Here is an 18,528-nt window from a genome sequence, read left to right on the forward strand (position 1 = left end):
TCTATGTATCAATAAGGGTTTATTTGTATTAAGATTACACTCATGTATTATATGAGTACATTAATACTCCATACTATTAATCTATTATGGATTACTTAGGTTAACACAATTATTAAAATGAAAAGGTTGTGGTTAACCATAGCGTCACTGAAAAGCCAAAACCAATAGTATGCTTTTAGACATGGAAGCTTTACAGTGTGAGCTAGCTAAAGGTGGGCCCTGTTTCCTAAGATGCAGCATGAGACCATGACAAGGGACATTACACCTGGCTTATTTAGAAATTGTAAGAAGCTCTAATACGTAGTAGTATATTTAAGACTTTTTAATCAAGAGTTAGGCTAACCAAATCTACATAATTAAAATATGTGTTATAAAGCTTAGCATAATGTACAAACCTCATAAATCAAGATCAATATATGCGTCAACTTTGTTGAAAGTTTATGCGTTTATGATTAGATTATCGTTAACAGATAATCACATATGCGAAGTACTATTTTATAATATTCGAAAAAGCTATTAACTTTTCCAAAATCAATTATGATTTGTGATTATCTTTGCCAATTATACCTTTATTTAGATAGATAAAGAAAAGTGTATGAGAATCGTCTAATTAATAAAGAATATTTTAAGTAAAATTCTAACATTATACTTAATTACAAAGTATGAAGACAATCTACGACTTTTATTAGTATTGGAATGAGAAATAACAATAATTGTTGCTTAATTATAAGTCTTCATGTCATTTGTCAAACAACCTTGCTAATTTAGTGAAGTATTTCTAATTCTAGCGAATTCCATTGGAAAGGTGAGTCAATAAAGTGACATGTATTTCTTAGTTTTGAGCCAATCATAGTATGCCACCATGTAAAAGGCGATTTCAAGCTAGTTTACTTTAGTATTAAATTATTTATAAGTTTTATTAATAAACATAATTAGGTAAAGAGTTATCGTGGCAACTTTTTGATTACATGTTTATCATAAATAAAGCATATTCGCATATCATGCCTCTAATTTATAATTTATAAAATGTCTACTCCCTAATTAAGTAATTATACATCTCCAAAAATTTAAACAACTAATGTGAACAAAAGACTAATTGAGGACAATGGAAGAAATTAATGTAATTTTTGTCATTTACAAATGAAATTGATTAAAATGTTGATCATTTGCATGAATCATGACATGATTTAACTTATTAGCCAAAAATACATGCACATTTACAACTCTTTGGTGGGAGGTAAAAAATTTGATGTCGATGACAACATGAGTCATTTTAGGCGCATTATATAGGGCCTGTTCTCTTACGTTAAAATTCAGTTCAGCTCAGTTCAGTTCAGTTCAGCTCAATTCAGTTCAGTTCAGTTCAGCTCCTAATTTCCTTCTCTTATAAAATATTCATTTCAGTTCAGTTCTGTTCAGCTGAGTTCAGTTCAGTTTAGCTAAGTTCAGTCAATGAGAACAGGCCCTAATGGTCATTGCAAAACTATATGTTCCATTAACCATCTGATAGTACTATTTACATACTTAGTGAAATCTTATACATATATCAACATTTACAAAAAAGACATGTCATATGTTTGAAAGTCAATATCGGATATTTATTAGGACATCGTCGGGACAACAACACCATTCAAGTTTGGCCAGATTTGGACAATGGCAGTCTTGGTAGGAACAATGTGTTGGTATATATGCATGAACATTAATGTAAAAAGTTCAATGTCCAGCTTAAGGTTCGATGTCCTCGATCTTTTTCGAAATTACCACTAATAGATAGCTTTACATGCTTGGTGTAGCTCTATATGTAATAGCTGATACTAGTATATAAATTCTAGGACTCTAACAGTACACGTTGGTATTTCACATGATACCAACAACAAATTATATCGATACCAACAAAACAATTTTATGTTCGTTGGTATCACTGAATAATGTGGTTGGTATCATGGTGATACTATCTAAAGTATAATGAAATACCAACATGTGTTATGGCATTATTTTTTTCAAGTGTGGTAAAAGTGAATGGACGATTATGCCCTTATTAGAGTCATAAATGAGACTCTAACAGTTAGAGTCCTAGAATTCCTCATAAATTCTTCCAGCTCCCCTAGATTCATATGAGGATGCATTGATGCACCATCTTTTCTTTTGACTATTATACATATAATTCTAGCTATATGTATATACACTTTTGGAAATATATATAGGTATTGATGCATGTTTGGCAAGCTGGATTAGAGCAAACATTCAATGAATTTGTGGTATAAAATTTATCCGAAAACCAAAAGCGTTAGGAGGTTCAAAATCGGGGTGAATCGATCGAATTAAATGTATAATCAATGTTGAGAGAGTATAATCGCATGCATAATTGAACGAATTAAATGTATAATTAATCTTATCCTATATACGTAGTACGGTAGTATGTGAAGGAATATAGACCCAATGTTATAGAGAGTAGTGTGTGATGAAGTTCAACATGTTACAAATGAGTAATATTGGGCCTCAACTTAGGGCCCAACAATCAAACTAAGCAAAATTAATTACTGAGGTAGTTGGAAACAAACTAATTTAGCTCTACCTATACTTTGTATTACTACTGAATAATCATTAAAAAAAAAAAAAAAATCTTTGAATTGCCATAGATTTGTTATAGTATGCTAGTTTCTCTGATAGTATGAGATAAACTATGTACATTTTGCTAAAATCTTATAACTCATTGTGGGAAGAGAATATAAAACAAATCACAAAAAGAGCACATCACTTCAGTTTGGACTTCGGATTTTCTGAAGGGAATCCACTATTCACAAGCAGCTTTGATAGAAAACCTTCATTGTCATTGTTACTTTTCCGATCATTGGAGTAGCTTAAACTGCTGATAAGTGACCATTGTGTTCCGAAATCAGGTTCATAACCTTGTCGCTGCATCCAGTTCAGTAATTCTGATGCCTTGGACAGGTTGTTCTCAAAACTATATCTATCAATCACTGAGGAGTACATTCCCTTGGTAGGAGTTTCACCAACTTCAATCATTGAAATCAGAAGGCTTTCTGCGTCCTTAGTTTGTCCGTTTATGCAGAGCTTCTGAATCAGTATGTCCCAAGTCCCTATACTTGGTTTAAGATTCCTATAAAACATCTCATTAAAGAAATCCATAGCACAATCCAAGTTGTTGTACCCACAAAAACTTTGGACAATACAGTCATAGGAGGAGGCATCAGGTATGCTTTTGTTCTTCAAAATTTGATCCAGGAGATTTACTGCGGTTTCCAGTTTCCCATAATGGCAGAAGTTCCGTATTAAATTGTTATAGTAAGTGGTTTCAGAAGTTGAACCTTTCCCCAAGATTTGAGCCAGAAATCTTTCTGCTTGATGTATTCTACCACACGAGAAAAGGCCCTCCAGAATTGCAAAATGTACAGTAGGACAAAGACGCCATCCTCTTGATTCAATCTGATTACTCAATTGTAAAGCATTCTGAATTTCTCCATTTCTACACAAGTAGCGTATTACAGCTCTGAGGCTACGATTGCTTGGTCTAAGGCCCTTAATAGTCATGTCATTCAGGAATTTCACTGACCTAGGCGTATCTTTGAAAACTGAAAACCCATGTATCAGCAAATTGTAACCAACTTCATCAAGTTGCTGCCTGCGTTGTTCTAGTTCATCCAAAAGTGCATCAACAAGGTGATGTTTCCCTGTTCGGAATAGACAGTAAGAAAAAATGTTATGTACAACGGAATAGGGAGTATTATTTTCAACAGCCATGAAATTCTTTAGCCCCCATGCAAAATGTAACATCCCCATTTTGCATAATAGGTATATCAGATCCCGGTAACTGAAGACTGAGAGACTGATACTCCTCTTCATCATGACACAAAATAGCTCTTTCGCTGTCTTCAGATTACCACTTTGGCAACGAGCCTGAAGCAGAGAATTATAAATCTCACCCTTTGGATGATTATTTTGCAAGAACATTTCATGAAATAAACCATCTGCCTCTGCAACTTTTCCAGCCCTGCAGCAACCAATAATAAGAGCACTGTGAAGGGAGAACAAGACGGAAGGATGGTCCATGAAACCAGCATCTATTAGAGAAACTGCTTCTTTAAATCTATCTAACTTGCAAAGCTTAGGGATTAACAACATTAGAGCATCTGGCGACAAGGCCAAATTATCAGCTCGAATTTCATCATATGTCATTAAGGCTTTTGAGAATCTTGTCTCCAGACAGTAGCCTTTAATAAGATGGCTATAAACAGTGTGGCCCAACTCAAAATTCTTCCGCTTGAGTTCTTTAACCAAGATATCCCCCACGCAAGTGAAGCCCTTAGAAGTAAGCTTTTCGAAAAGCACATCACAAATTTGAATTTGCAAGTCAGGGTTCGCTGCCAGCATAATGTCAAAAAGCCCAAGCACTTCTTCAAGCATTCTTCTGTGGCATAAATTTTCCAAAATTATGATAAAATCATCCCATTCAGGTGACCAATTGTCTTTATGTGCACGACCCCAGCAGTAACGAATGTCAGTCATGCTCCCAAGCTTGCAAAAAGCCACAATTGTGGCAGTATAGGTTGTGTTAAAGATTGGTAGATGCCTTCTGTACATTTCTTGAAGAAGTAACCTGCACTCTTCTATAAAGCCTCCTTCACCTAAAGCCTTGATAATACAATTCAGAGTTTCATAATCTAGCTCGCCAAAACACTGAAACACTTTATCTAGGAGAGCTGGAATTGCCTTGATATGGCAATTTGATTCACATAGCAATCTTACCAACACAGAAAGAGCCGGAAGTGATAATTCTTGTCCCCATTGAAGCATCTCATCAACCATTAACAGTGCCTCTTTAACATTATTGGCACTACATTGCCTCACCACAAGCAAGTTAAAGTCTGGAACCAAAGAATCTTCAAGAACACCCATCACAGTCTTCTCAAACTCATCCACATTTGTGTCTAGATAAAGACCATTCCCCAAAGTATCAACAAATTCAGTTCTAAAATTCTTAACATCGTTGTCCCTCTTCAACTTTACGGTCAATGGATTAAGCCCCAAAATAGCTAACGCTTTCGATATTGGATTTTCTGAATGTGGGAGGGTAATCAAACCATGATTTACCATCTCAGACATCATTAGTTCGACATCATTGAATAGCCTGGCATTAGAATATCCAGCTAAAAGAGCTCTAAAAGTTGCAAGATTAGGTTTTACCCCATTATCAATCATTTCATTGAAGATTTCTCGAGCATGCTCTTGCATACCTGCCTTGAACAAACCACTGATAAGTGCATTATAGGAATGCCTATCAGGTTTCAGGCCTCTAGACAAAATCTCAGAGAGATAAAAAAAGGCGTCTCTTACCTTTCCATCAAGGCAACTCCAACTGATAAAGATCCCAAATGTTATCTCATTCGGGACAAAACCTAATCTCTCTAACTCCCACAAAAATGAATCTGCTCTTCCAATACCAAAATTACTGCACAAGGAATATATAATCTTATTACCAACAAAGATACCCGGGGCACATTTCATTTCAACGAAGAAACTCAAAAGATCTTCGAAATCCTTCTTCTCATAGTACACATCCGCAACCTTACTCAAAATCATTGTATTTGGCTTCCATCCAGTAACCACAATTTTCTTAAGAAGCTTTCTAGCTTCCCTAATCTTCCCATCCCGACATAGAAAACTAATTAAACTCTCCAAATTCTTGGCTTCAACGTCACCTATATCAAAACCCACTTCAACTACATCCCCATAAACACGAATTGCTTGATCAACTCTACCTTCCTTCATCAAAAGACCGAGTACGGAACGATAACATGACAATGATGGAGCTAAAGATAACCCCTTCATTGCATCATACATCAAACATGCCTTATCCAATTCACCCATATTAGCATATCCCTCAACTAAACGACTGAAAACTTCCTCATTAGCCAGTAAAATTCCTCGGGTTTTCGCAATCGATAACAATGATTCAACTTCTTTAAACATCCCCACATTAACAAGCATAGATGCCATAACCTCATAAGATTGAGGCAAATGCTTGAACCCCACATTTCTATCATCAACCCTCCTAAAAATCTCCCACAAAGATTCAACAACTTCAACATCAAGCCTCAAACTTTCACTACCCAATTGAAAACCCAGTAAAATTTCAAGCACATCCTCAGGTTTCCAACTTAAAACCCTTAAAAATTTGCGGCAAATATTAGGGGATACATAAGAAATATTCAAAATCAATTGATTTATAGAAGAACTAGCAATAGCAGACTTATCAATTCGATGATCCCACAAATGGGAACATTTGGAAAACACCAAATTCCCAACAAATGAGGGATTAACTGGAGAAGAATCAAAGTGGGTATTGCTTAATTTGTTAGATGAATGCGAAGATGATGAGGAATTTCTAAGGAAAGCAGAGAGTATGAAGTGATGAAGTTTTAGGGGAAAGAATGGTGATAGAGAAGAACAGACCTTGTTAATAATGGAGGTGCGGAGATGAGTTGAGCTGATGCGCTGAAGCATTCTAGTGCTGCACGAAGAGTCATGTCGTTAAGGGTGCCTCGGAGATTAGTTTGCGGAACACATCTTTTTTCGGAGAATGAACTACGGAAAGCGGATGAAATTTGGTTAGTGAATCGCTAAACCACACTCGATATTTACCGGATAATAATAGTACTTTTGTTGAACTTTACGGACATGCCCCCCATATAAAATGTACCCCATTTCATTGTCTATTCCAATATTCACTTTCTACTTCCTCCGTTACGTATTATCTGCAACCAGGGGCAGACCATAGGTGAGGCGGAACGGGGCTTAGCCCCTGATAACTTTGGGAGAAATTAATTGTACTACTTAGCATGTATAGGCCCAATAATTTTTTTAAAAAAAATGATTGCTTTTCTAGCGTAACAGCCTAGGCCCTAATCAATCAATCAATAATCATCAATCAATCAATAACTATATACTAAAAGACACACCAGCAATGACACATGTCGTTTTCTGGTGTGTCCTTAGTATTTTTTTTAAAAAAAATTAATAGAAAATTTATTTAAAGAAGAAATTTGTAAAATTTGATTACTATAAAAATTTTTTTTTTTTGAATGGAATAGGGAGGGGTGATTTCGTTAAATAATAATAGTCATTCGGCACTTACAATCATCCCTTAAGAGATCTAAATTCTCAATACAAGAATTAAATACCCCTAAACTAATGGCATCGCTTCTGAACTGCTCCTTGATAATTTTAGATGTCTTTGCATCATTCTTGATGGAGCTCTATTGATGTATAGTCGCAAAAAAGATATAACTTGATTGACCATCAAGATCTGCAAATTTGTCAGACGAATCTTCTAAATATGCATCCCTATACCAAGAGACGCACAATTCCACAAATTTACAAGACGAATCTTCTAAATTTGTATCCCTGCACACACTAAAACCAAACAACCAAACAATACTAAACCCTACATGGAGGGACTGACAAAACCCTACATGGAGGGACTGACTATAATCATACTGATGGTGATCTCTATTGACCAAAACCATTAAATTAAAGAAGAATTTGGGGCTTACCATCGATAAAAATCAATGGAAGCTCCTAAGTTTTAATATGGTGGCTAGGTTTGAAGAGAGAGAACAGAGAAAATTTTAGGGTTTTTTAAATTTGATTACTATATAAATCAATGATATTTACCTTTTTTTATATTGACATTCAAATCAATCAACTAATCTGGAAAATATATTTCTTAAAAAATAAAAAATAAATAAAAAAAATTAAAAAAAAAAAAAAAAAAAAAAACTAATTTGGAAAATATAATCACAAAATAAAATCTTTGTAAAATAAAATACAATCTTCTACTATAAGTTTCTGTGTGTCAAACATAATACCTGCTTCAAGGATACAAATCATACAATTAAGATAGACAAAAGTTAACGACTAAAAACAAGACATTTAACTATATACTAAAAGACACACCAACAATGACACATGTCGTCTTCTGGTGTGTCCTTAGTATTTTTTTTAAAAAAAAATTAATAGAAAATTTATTTAAAGAAGAAATTTGTAAAATTTGATTACTATAATTTTTTTTTTTTTTTGAATGGAATAGGGAGGGGTGATTTCATTAAATAATAATAGTCATTCGGCACTTACAATCATCCCTTAAGAGATCTAAATTGTCAATACAAGAATTAAATACCCCTAAACCAATGGCATCGCTTCTGAACTGCTCCTTGATAATTTTAGATGTCTTTGCATCATTCTTGACGGAGCTCCATTGATGTATAGTCGCAAAAGAGATATAACTTGATTGATCATCAAGATCTGCAAATTTGTCAGACGAATCTTCTAAATCTGCATCCCTATACCAACAGACGCACAATTCCACAAATTTACAAGACGAATCTTCTAAATTTGTATCCCTGCACACACTAAAACCAAACAACCAAACAATACTAAACCCTACATGGAGGGACTTACAAAACCCTACATGGAGGGACTGACTATAATCACCATACTGATGGTGATCTTTATTAACCAAAACCATTAAATTAAAGAAAAATTTGGGGCTTACCATCTGTAGGGAATATTTCAAGTATTATGATCCCAAACTTGAACCCCACTGTGATCATACACTTAAGTATGGTGGCGTTCCAAAGGGAAAGAAAATAGAGCAAAAGAGTCGCCAACAAGTTTTAGGAACTTGTAAACCCAAAAGACAATCCAAAATGACCATCAACTCCATAAGGTCTTGAACCAAACAGGGTTCGGGGATGAGGGTACGAATCCAATCTACAAAAGAAAGGACCCGCCCTATAAAATAGGCCTCTATTTTGTTCTACTCGTATTCATGTGCGCTTTTCGAATAACATACAAACTTTATATTAAACCTACCCTGTTTATCTATGTTGGTTGAATATTAATGCACAAATAAGACTATTATTGGTGATCACTTGAATTAAAATCACATTAACCTAAATCAAATTATTAATTATCTTATTAAGCGTGATTTCAAGTACAAATTCCCTTTAAACATGCATAAAAGGTATGATCAAGCAATAACAATAAAAATATAAAATCAAGCAACATAATAATAAACGATAAATAACAATAATAACAATCATAATATAATGATAATCATGATAAGGTATAATAAAGCTTAAAATAATAGCAAGATCCTAGGCATGATACTAACAAGAATAACAAATCCTAGCATGTCACTAAGCAATAAAGATCAAAGCTTTAAACCTAACATGGTACTAACATGATAACATGATATTAGAAATAATAAAGAGCATCCTAAACATGATACTAGAAAGCATAAAATAACATCCTAACATGATACTAGGAATATTAAACATCCTAACATGATACTAGGAATTAAACATTAATAATCATGCTTTCTATATTGTGAAAGAAATAGACAGTAAGCTAATCTACTTACTTTGAAGCCTCGTACCTCTTTCTAATAACAAAATACACAAGTTAGTAAACTTAATGAAAATAATAAAGAATAGAGGAATTAAATTAAATCAAATTAAATAAAGTTAAATAAAGTTTTGACTAGATTTGGACCAAACCCTCAGAAAATATCAAACCTTGCACGTCTAGGGCGAAGGCAACTTCGAACTTGGCTAGATGATTCTAAGTCTTGTGAATGCGGAATATTGTTTGTTAAAAGGTTGGTTTAGAAAGAGAGAGAGAATAAGAATTAAGTAATTCTTGAGAGAGAATAGAGAAAATTGATTGATGAATAAAAACGGAGGTTTGAGACCCTATTTATAAGGAAATAATCCGGAAAAGTATGGAATTTGATAAGGAATAAAACTACACGCTGTCGCCAGGAATTCACTCTGTCGTGATGCGACAGGGTCTGTCGCGAGACGACAGACTTGTCGTTTGGCAACAGCCTGACTTAGACGCGCTTTTCCACGCGGAATCCGATCTTTAATCAACTTGATCTACGGAATCCGTACAGAAGATAAAAACGTGTTTCTCAAAGATAATAATAATAATAATAATAATGATATTAAAACAATAATAATAATATATTTTATTCCAAATAAAAGTCCACTTTAAAATAAATAATTATTAAATCTAATAATATTAGAATTAAAAGGAACCTTCTAGAAACTTCTAGAAAGTTATAATTAATCCTAATAATTTTAGGAATAATAATTAACATTGGGCCCTCCTCTAGATCATTGAGCCGTATGTAAATAATTAACCGGGCCCAGTTTAGTATTTTGGCCATAACTTCCTCAATATTCATCGGAATTAGGCTTATAATATATCGTTGGAAAGGTCTCTTCGAACCCCATCCAACTACACTATTATTGGACCCTAATTATGGACCAAGATAAACTAGTTTGGCTATTTTTAAATAAATAGAGTTATTTTCGAAAACAGAGAGAAGAGAATTTTAAATAAAACTAAACCGCAACACTTGACTTTTCCACACTTCCACCTCATTCGATTATGGTTCGACGTGAAAGGCATTCATCACTGGGTTTGGTTTTGGGGAGACACAAATGGGTGTCTACACCATCGATAAAAATCGATGGCAGCTCCTAAGTTTTAACATGGTGGCTAGGTTTGAAGAGAGAGAACAGAGAAAATTTTAGGGTTTTTAAAATTTGATTACTATATAAATCAATGATATTTACCTTTTTTTTTATATTGACATTCAAGTCAATCAACTAATCTGGAAAATATATTTCTTAAAAAATAAAATAAATAAATAAATAAAAACTAATTGGAAAATATAATCGCAAAATAAAATCTTTGTAAAATAAAATACAATCTTCTACTATAAGTTTCTGTGTGCCAAACATAATACCTACTTCAAGGATACAAATCATACAATTAAGATAGACAAAAGTTAACGTCTAAAAACAAGACATTTACAATATATGATCACTGATAAGTATATAGCTAGGTATTGATTTTTTTCGTCAAAACTCACATCCTCTCCCTTTTGTCAATTCTTATTTCAATGGTGTTTTAGGAATTTATTTTTTTTATTCCTATAATAAATTTTTATCTCTATCTTTCTATATCTGGCTAATATAGATATTCTTATATTGTTGAAACATTAGAGTGTTAATTAAGCATGAAATTCCATGTTTCATTATGTCAAATACTTCATTTTTGTCCATGATAAATTTACACAATTTATATATATTATATTCTATCATTTAAATATGACATTAAATCGATAATAAATAATAATAATAATAACCGTGCATGGCACGGGACCTAACCTAGTAAAGCTAAATACTATAAAGTGGAGTAGTACCAATCTATATTAAGTCAATAACTACCTAATTGGCTAATTCCAAAAATGTACTGTCACCAACCGATAAAATTACAATTGTATTGGCACTTTTTTCAAGGGATCAATTCCATTTCAAGAACAATTGAACAATATCAGGTATTACTCGTCAGGGGCGGACCTTTGTGAAGGCTCACAAGGGCTTGGCCCCTGAAAGGTCTTTGGAAAAAAAAATTGAGGTGTATAACTTAAAGCTCAAATATGCTACATTGCCACTTAAGCCAAATTAGCAATATGTCTATTATTTTGTTATTTACAATATGAATTTTTTTTTTCTCAATTAATTTATTCACTTGTATCAAACTCTGTAATTCATATTTTAACCCACCATATAAAAAAAGATATTACCTTTGTTTTATATTTTTTTGGGAATTTCTCAACGGTAACCCCCAACTATTGCTATGCAGTATGCACCAATGGTGACCTCCCCTTTTATTTATCATACAAAATTACCTTAATTATGAAATCTATCTCACTTATGACATTAATGAGTGTTATTTGGTTAAAAAAAACTAACTATGATTAGCTTGAAAAAAAAAAAAACTAAAAAGAAAAACCACCAACCTAGCCACCACCTCCACCCTCATCCCCACCAAACGTAGCTCCACCCTCACCGGAGCCATCAGACCCCTCATCTAAAACACCGACCTCCCATCAAACCGCCGAACCATCACCTCCACCCTTTCCTCCGCCTAGATCCGAAGCATAAGCTCACAACTCTCACCCCTTTGACCTTCGATTCTCACTGCTTTGCCGTGAGAATGGTGAGAATCGATGGTTGGGGACGACAACATCCAGAAGATCCTCGCCTAGATTTTGCGAGGAAGGAGTTCCTTCCGGGACAGTGACCCGAAATCCCAAGCGAGGCGAGGGATGAATTGCGAAGGTGTACCACCGGCCATTTTTAAGATTCTCCGGCAAGGTAGGAGTTGTTGCCCAAGGGTTTTAAACCTAGATCTCTAAAATCCGAAGAAAAAGGGGACGAAGGTGAAAGAAATTACCTTATGTGAACGCAGATTTGCCGACCTCGTCGAATTTCTGCTAGGAAACCTGGCCGGAGAATTAAGCAAGAGAAGAATTTGGTGGTCTGGGTTGTGAGTTGTGACGGTGAAAAGGAGGATAGAAAGGGAGGGTTGTGGGTGGGGATTTGGGAATTTCAATTGGCGGTGGTTGAGGTGGAGCTGGCGTAGAGTCACCGGCGGTTGGAAGAATCTGGGGTAGTCGCCGGGAAGGGAGATGGTGGCTGGGTAGGTGGTGGCTGTTTTTGGTGGTTGAGTTTTTTTTTTTTTTTTAAATATAAATCTAACCATAGTTAATATTTAATGAAATAAGGTTATGAGTGAGATGAAATTTTTAACTAAGGTCATTTTGTATAATAAAAAAATGGGGAGGTTACCATTGGTGCGTAGCAAAAGTTAGGGGTCGCCGTTGAGAATTTCCCTATTTTTTTTTTACAACTTTGAAATATTTTATATCTCTTAAATTATACCCCAAAGTGCAAAAAATATTAAACGGCTTGGTAGTAAAAAAAAAAACATTATTGTGCTATTTACTATATTGCGCAATTTCTATCTTACTCCTGGAGTACCATACATAAGGTACTCTAGGCTTACAAAATTTATGTTATTAGATATGAATTTCTTAATATTTCAATTTATATATATGTTATTTCAAAAAAGTACATGTTATTTTATAATTGTTTGCTTTTTTTGTTAAAGTAAATAACATATAATTTAAGCAAAATAAGATAATGTTTAGGCAAAATAACTCAATCATTATTAGTATGGAGTATCATGATCCAGGTTTATATAATACTAACTCTATTATTAATATTGTCATGTATGATTTATCATGTTAAAAATTTTTGGCCCCCGATAAAAAAGGTTCAAGATCCGCCACTGTTACTCGTAGTACTTAGTACTCGACTACTTTGTACTGTTATTTATTATTTTTATTTATAATTGTTTTTTGTTTTCAATTTTTTTTTTAACAATTAAATTTCTATGTTATGTTTGATCACTAAAAACAAATTGATAATTTAAGGTGACAAAATGTTATCAAAGTCAATAAATTACTTGGTTAAAAGTATAGAGTACTTTTTTTCTTCGGTATGTCGCTCTTTATTTCTTTACTATGGAGTAATATCTATCAATTGACAAGTTATTTTTAACTTTTGATTAATAGTTGTGATTTGTAATTGTAATGCATTGGTAATAAATAAATCGGTCACAATGAATATATGCTTAAAGTTAGTTTTTGAGTTTCGTTCATATTATATTATTGATTGGCCCCCGAAAGAAAAAGTTTCAAGATCTGCCATTGTCTGCAACATTTTCCAAAAATGGATGTTACACATTATGTGCAAAAAAACTAGAACTTTCCTCTTTAATAAATTTTTTTGTACATAATTACCAATTTACCCTTACTTAATTTCAATTAACACATTAATTCACATCTTATTAATCTATTAACCTAAATTAGTTCATCCATTATTTAAACCTAACCCACCTTTGCTCTCCTCTCTCACAACCACATCCACCAGACCACCACCAACACCAACACCACCACCACGTTTTCTCTCTCCTCCCTCTCAGCCACCGCCACCACCACCACTTTTCACTCTCTTCTTTTAGATCTCTCACCCACCACACCGCAACCACGCCATTATGTATGATCGCCACCCCTTTTCCTCGTGATGTTTGCCGCCGCTTTCTTCTCCCCTCGTCAGAACAACCGCCATCTTTTTTATCCTTCTCCAAGTCGCCCGCTCCACCTTAAATTAGTAATCAATTAGGAAAAAGGGAGTAAGCTTGAAATCTCATATCTAAAGCAAATTTGGTGAAGGATGGATCGATCGTGAAAGATCGTGGTTACAGAGTGGGTGTGGGTTGTCTTAGTGGTGGGTATGATAGGTGAGGGTGGTGGTGGGGTTCTGCGATTTTGCTGGTGGGGTTTCGAATGGTGGTGGTTATGTGGTAACGGCGAGTGGGTGGATATGGGTGGTGGTGGTGGATGTTGCTGCTGGTAGGTGGTGTTGAGGAGGCCATGGCAGTTTGTAGTGGTGGCTATTAATTCTTTCTCTTACCCTTAACACACACATTTCACTTAGTCAATCAACATTAACCAAATTTATCTTGGGAAACGTGCAACAAGGTTTGTTGCAGATAATACGTAATGGAGGAAGTACTTTAGTTATCCCACCACCTACCGGTCTACTAGCACCACCACCTTACCATTAAAAATTGTACTTAAAATTGTTCTTAAAATCTTTTAAAGTTTTGCTTTACCCTTCATAACTTACCACAAATGGTTTTATATTTACATGGACGAGATTGAGCAACCGTCGACGGCACCTGAGAAGTTGTCGGAGCACACGGAGTCGATGAGTAGTCTGAAATTTTGCCTTTTTTTAAGAGTCAAGGGGTACACCTGGAATTCTTGGATATTCATGGGTGGAACACTTGAAATTTTAAGATCCCCTAAAACATCTGATTCATGAGGATAATTTGCACCTTATGAGCTCGTTTTGACCTATATGACCTTGTTAAGGTTTTTGTGGCTTTATAGTCTATTATTTTTTGTTGAATCTATAGCCCTTCGAAATAGCCTCCTTCTTGCTAGGGAATAATATTTCTAATATTATAATTGAAAGTATAGTCTGATTGTTATTAATATTTTGCAGGGCCATTTCAATTGTTCATGGAAACTTTAGCTTCTTATGGTTGATGCCATGGCTATTTTGGATTCTTTTATGAGCTGAGCAAGACACATCTATCGGGAAGGCAATCAAGCAGGAGATTATATTGACTCTCTCGGTTACCCTACTCCGATTCATCAAGATATAGATCCATTATTAGATAGTAAATTTTCTTATTTTTTTTTACTCCGTGATAGTTTAGGTCACGGTCTTGCGGTAAGACTTACTTTAGCTCCTCAATGTATTTTACTTTTAAAAAAAAATTATGTCCAGAAGGGTTTTGGTTTACAAGTTCTCAAGTACCCATATAAAGCTTCTATAGAGGTTTAGAGTATAGTAGAGAACATCACTCAGCTGGCAAAGAATATGGACTACCTGGTATGTATCAAGTTTCAAAGGGAAATGGTACATTGAGCCCACACTCTTGCCACTAAAGCGAGAATAATTGTTGAAGTGCTGAATTTGTGATTATTTGAACCGCTACCCAAAAAAAAAAGTTTTATTGGACGGGGTTATAGGGCATGTTCGTTCTAGAGCTATTTACCGGATTAAGACTGGACCAAATTGAATTGAACTACACTAGACCAATCAATTTGCACCCTGTGGCAAAGTAAGGGGTGAGAATTAATTAAGCACTACTCAATTTGCACAATTTTTCACCAAAATGAACTGAATCAAATCAATTTGGTTGAGCCTAAGTAAAATCTATCTTTATATTCATATATATTTCATATAGGCTTTATTTAGTGGTAGTGTCTGAGGTCGCGATTAGTGTCTTGACTAGCTAAAACACTACTTAGAAAAGATTTGAGAGTGTTTGGCAAGGTAGCGGTTCAAGTAACGGTTAACGATAGCGGTAGCTTTTAAGTAGTTTTTCTCAAATGTTGAAAATAGTAGCGTTTTGAAGTAGCGGGTAATGTTTGACATATTTTTAGTACTTATTACGAAGTATGTAATATTTATATGAATTTTGATATAGTTTAGTATTGCAACCGCTTCTTTTACCAAACACATATGCCGTCACTTTGACAACTAACCTCTACCCACTACTAATTGACAGCGACTAACTACTTTAATAGCTATCCGCTACTTGATTGCTAAAAGCTACCCGCTATCGCTATTTAAGTCAAACAAGACCATAACATTGGGAAATGATTTTGGCACATCTTATGTGAGAGCAAAGTTTCTCACATAGGGGTGTGCCAATATTAATTAGGGGTGTGCCAAAATCAATTTTCCAATCTATAAATAAACTAAAGGAATAACCGCTGACATCATATTGTCCACGTGGCAGCTTTATAAGAAAGATTTTCCCGCCTAAATAAAAATCTGACGTCATTATATTTGGTTTCAAATTTCAAATTTAATTTTTCCTCCTTTCAATTTATCTAGCTATACTCTTTAATTTAATTGTTTTTCTTCTATCATCAACCATTGGTATTTAATATATCTTTTCCCTTATGCTTCATCGAACAAAATACTTTGATGTATAAATTTTTTTATTTTCCTTTATATATTACAAGTTTAAAATCATTTTTTATTTGCTTAATTAAAATCGTATATTTAAAAACTCACTTTTATGTATATGCTTAAATTTTCATATTCGGTTTGTTCTTCTTCAAGATTAATTTTATAAAATTAGTATTTACAACTAATGATTATGTCTCAATAATTTTTTTGATATGTAAGAATACATAAAATATATACTCTATATTTTAAAGAAATCCGTGCATCGCACGGGACTAATCTAGTATTAATTAAGAGTGTGCCAAAATCAAAAACTGTTGTAAAAAAAAAAAAAAAAAAATCTATAACCCTTATAAAAGCCCCAACCACCCTTACTATTCCCAATTTACTGTTCCTTATGAACAGAGAATTGACTTTTCTGCCCTCCCTTGCCCTTAGCACCCTTCCCAGATTGACAGGGCTATTTTGGTCTTTTCGCTTTGATATTCCAGCTGTTCTCAATGAGCTGACGCGTGGCATTTATCCTCTCTGGTTAGCTAAATCAAGTTTTTCCCTTTCGTTTTTCTTTTTCCTTTCCTCCATTGAAGCTTACTCCGAGCTTCAAATGAGGGATCGAAGAGTACTCTGTGTTTTATCTCTTCTCCATTACAGCAGCTCCTTGAGGTAAGATCTTTTATCATTTTAATAATCATCTAATATCAATTCGAAAATCTAGGGTACATGTTCAATTTGTTTTGGTTGATCTTATGGAGTAATTTTCTCAAATTCGATTACTGAGGTAATTTCATATTCTTTTTGGGTTTTAAGTTCTGTTTATTTTGATGGGTTTTATTCATAATCAGGGATTGTGGTGGGTTTTGTTGATAAAATTGGACTTTTGAGGTGCCGAATGGTGGTTGCTTGATGTCGTTGTTGTTTGGCATTAGATTGTGTTGGTTGCGGTTAGAATGTGACCGTGAAGTGGCAAGGAGTAGCAGTAGTAGTAGTTTATATGGTTGTGTAGCAGGGGAAATGCGGGGGTGTGCGATTGTGTAGTAGAGGAGATGCGCAGTGGCTGTTGTAGTGTCGGTGATGGTGGTTAATGGGCTGCTTGTGGCTGTTGTTGGGCGTAGGTGGAGAATTAATGGTGGTGCGCGATCGGTGAGGTTTGTGGGCTGATGTTGTGCGGGGTAGATGTTGTGACGTGTGAGAGGGCTGTTTGGGATTTTTGTGAAAGTTTTTGGGGTCTAAAGTTTGTTAATTGTGATGTGTTTTAATCTTTAATATTGCAGATTAATTGGAGTGGAGTTTTGCTAGCTTTTTTGGGTTTTTGAAATTTAATGGGGTCAAGAATTTGCATGAATACGTCTTGTGGGGCGAATTCTACAGTCTGATGGAAGAAAGGCCAAGGCTGGGAATTGAAATCTGGTGAAATTGCTGATCTGCGTTTCAACTGCAGGTAACCCCATTTTGCTAATCTTAAATTTGTTTTTTTCATTAGTTACCGCCGTTTTTTTGCATTGATTTGTAATGTTTTCAAGTAATTCAATTATACCTTGGGATTATTTGCATTATTGGGTTAGTTATGGCTCTTTATTTTTTTAAAAAAATTTAGACGAGCTTAATCCGAAAGGTAGCTCAATGAGCTAAAGAGACGTGAACTTAAGTACTTGTTTTTCAGATTAGCTTTGGTGTGATTAGTGCTGACCTCTGGGAGAACGCTATATGCTCCGGAGAATGGGGTTTGGAACTTGTCTCAATCAATCAATCAATCAATCAATCAAAGCCTTAATCCCAAAAGTGGGGTCGGCTAACATGAACCAAATTTGATTATTCCGTGTAGTCATCAACATAAATCTTTCTCCTCCAAATTTAGCACCTATTTCACAAATGTAGGACTAAAGTTCAAACTTTTTTTTTTTTTTGACTCAACTAAAGTTCAAACTTTGCAATTAGATGATAAACCTTATTATTGTTGATTGAGTTAGCCTTGATTTCTTATTGCTGTGTTTCCTTTTAGGTTTCTATCAAGCCTTTCTCAAAATTTTGT

At 34.4% G+C, this 18,528-nt stretch overlaps 1 protein-coding gene across 1 annotated transcript; it reads right to left on the reverse strand.

Moving 5' to 3' along the window:
• Positions 1-2,553: 2,553 nt before the first annotated feature.
• LOC145595372 (pentatricopeptide repeat-containing protein At5g15280, mitochondrial-like) lies at positions 2,554-6,597 on the reverse strand. Its single transcript, XM_081651769.1, has one exon. It carries the CDS (start codon positions 6,523-6,525, stop codon positions 2,755-2,757), a length of 3,771 nt encoding a protein of 1,256 aa, XP_081507895.1. The 5' UTR covers positions 6,526-6,597; the 3' UTR covers positions 2,554-2,754.
• Between the last annotated feature and the right edge of the window lie 11,931 nt (positions 6,598-18,528).

This window comes from Chenopodium album, chromosome 19, assembly GCF_948465745.1.
Source record: "Chenopodium album chromosome 19, dcCheAlbu1.1, whole genome shotgun sequence".
Taxonomy (NCBI): domain Eukaryota; kingdom Viridiplantae; phylum Streptophyta; class Magnoliopsida; order Caryophyllales; family Amaranthaceae; genus Chenopodium; species Chenopodium album.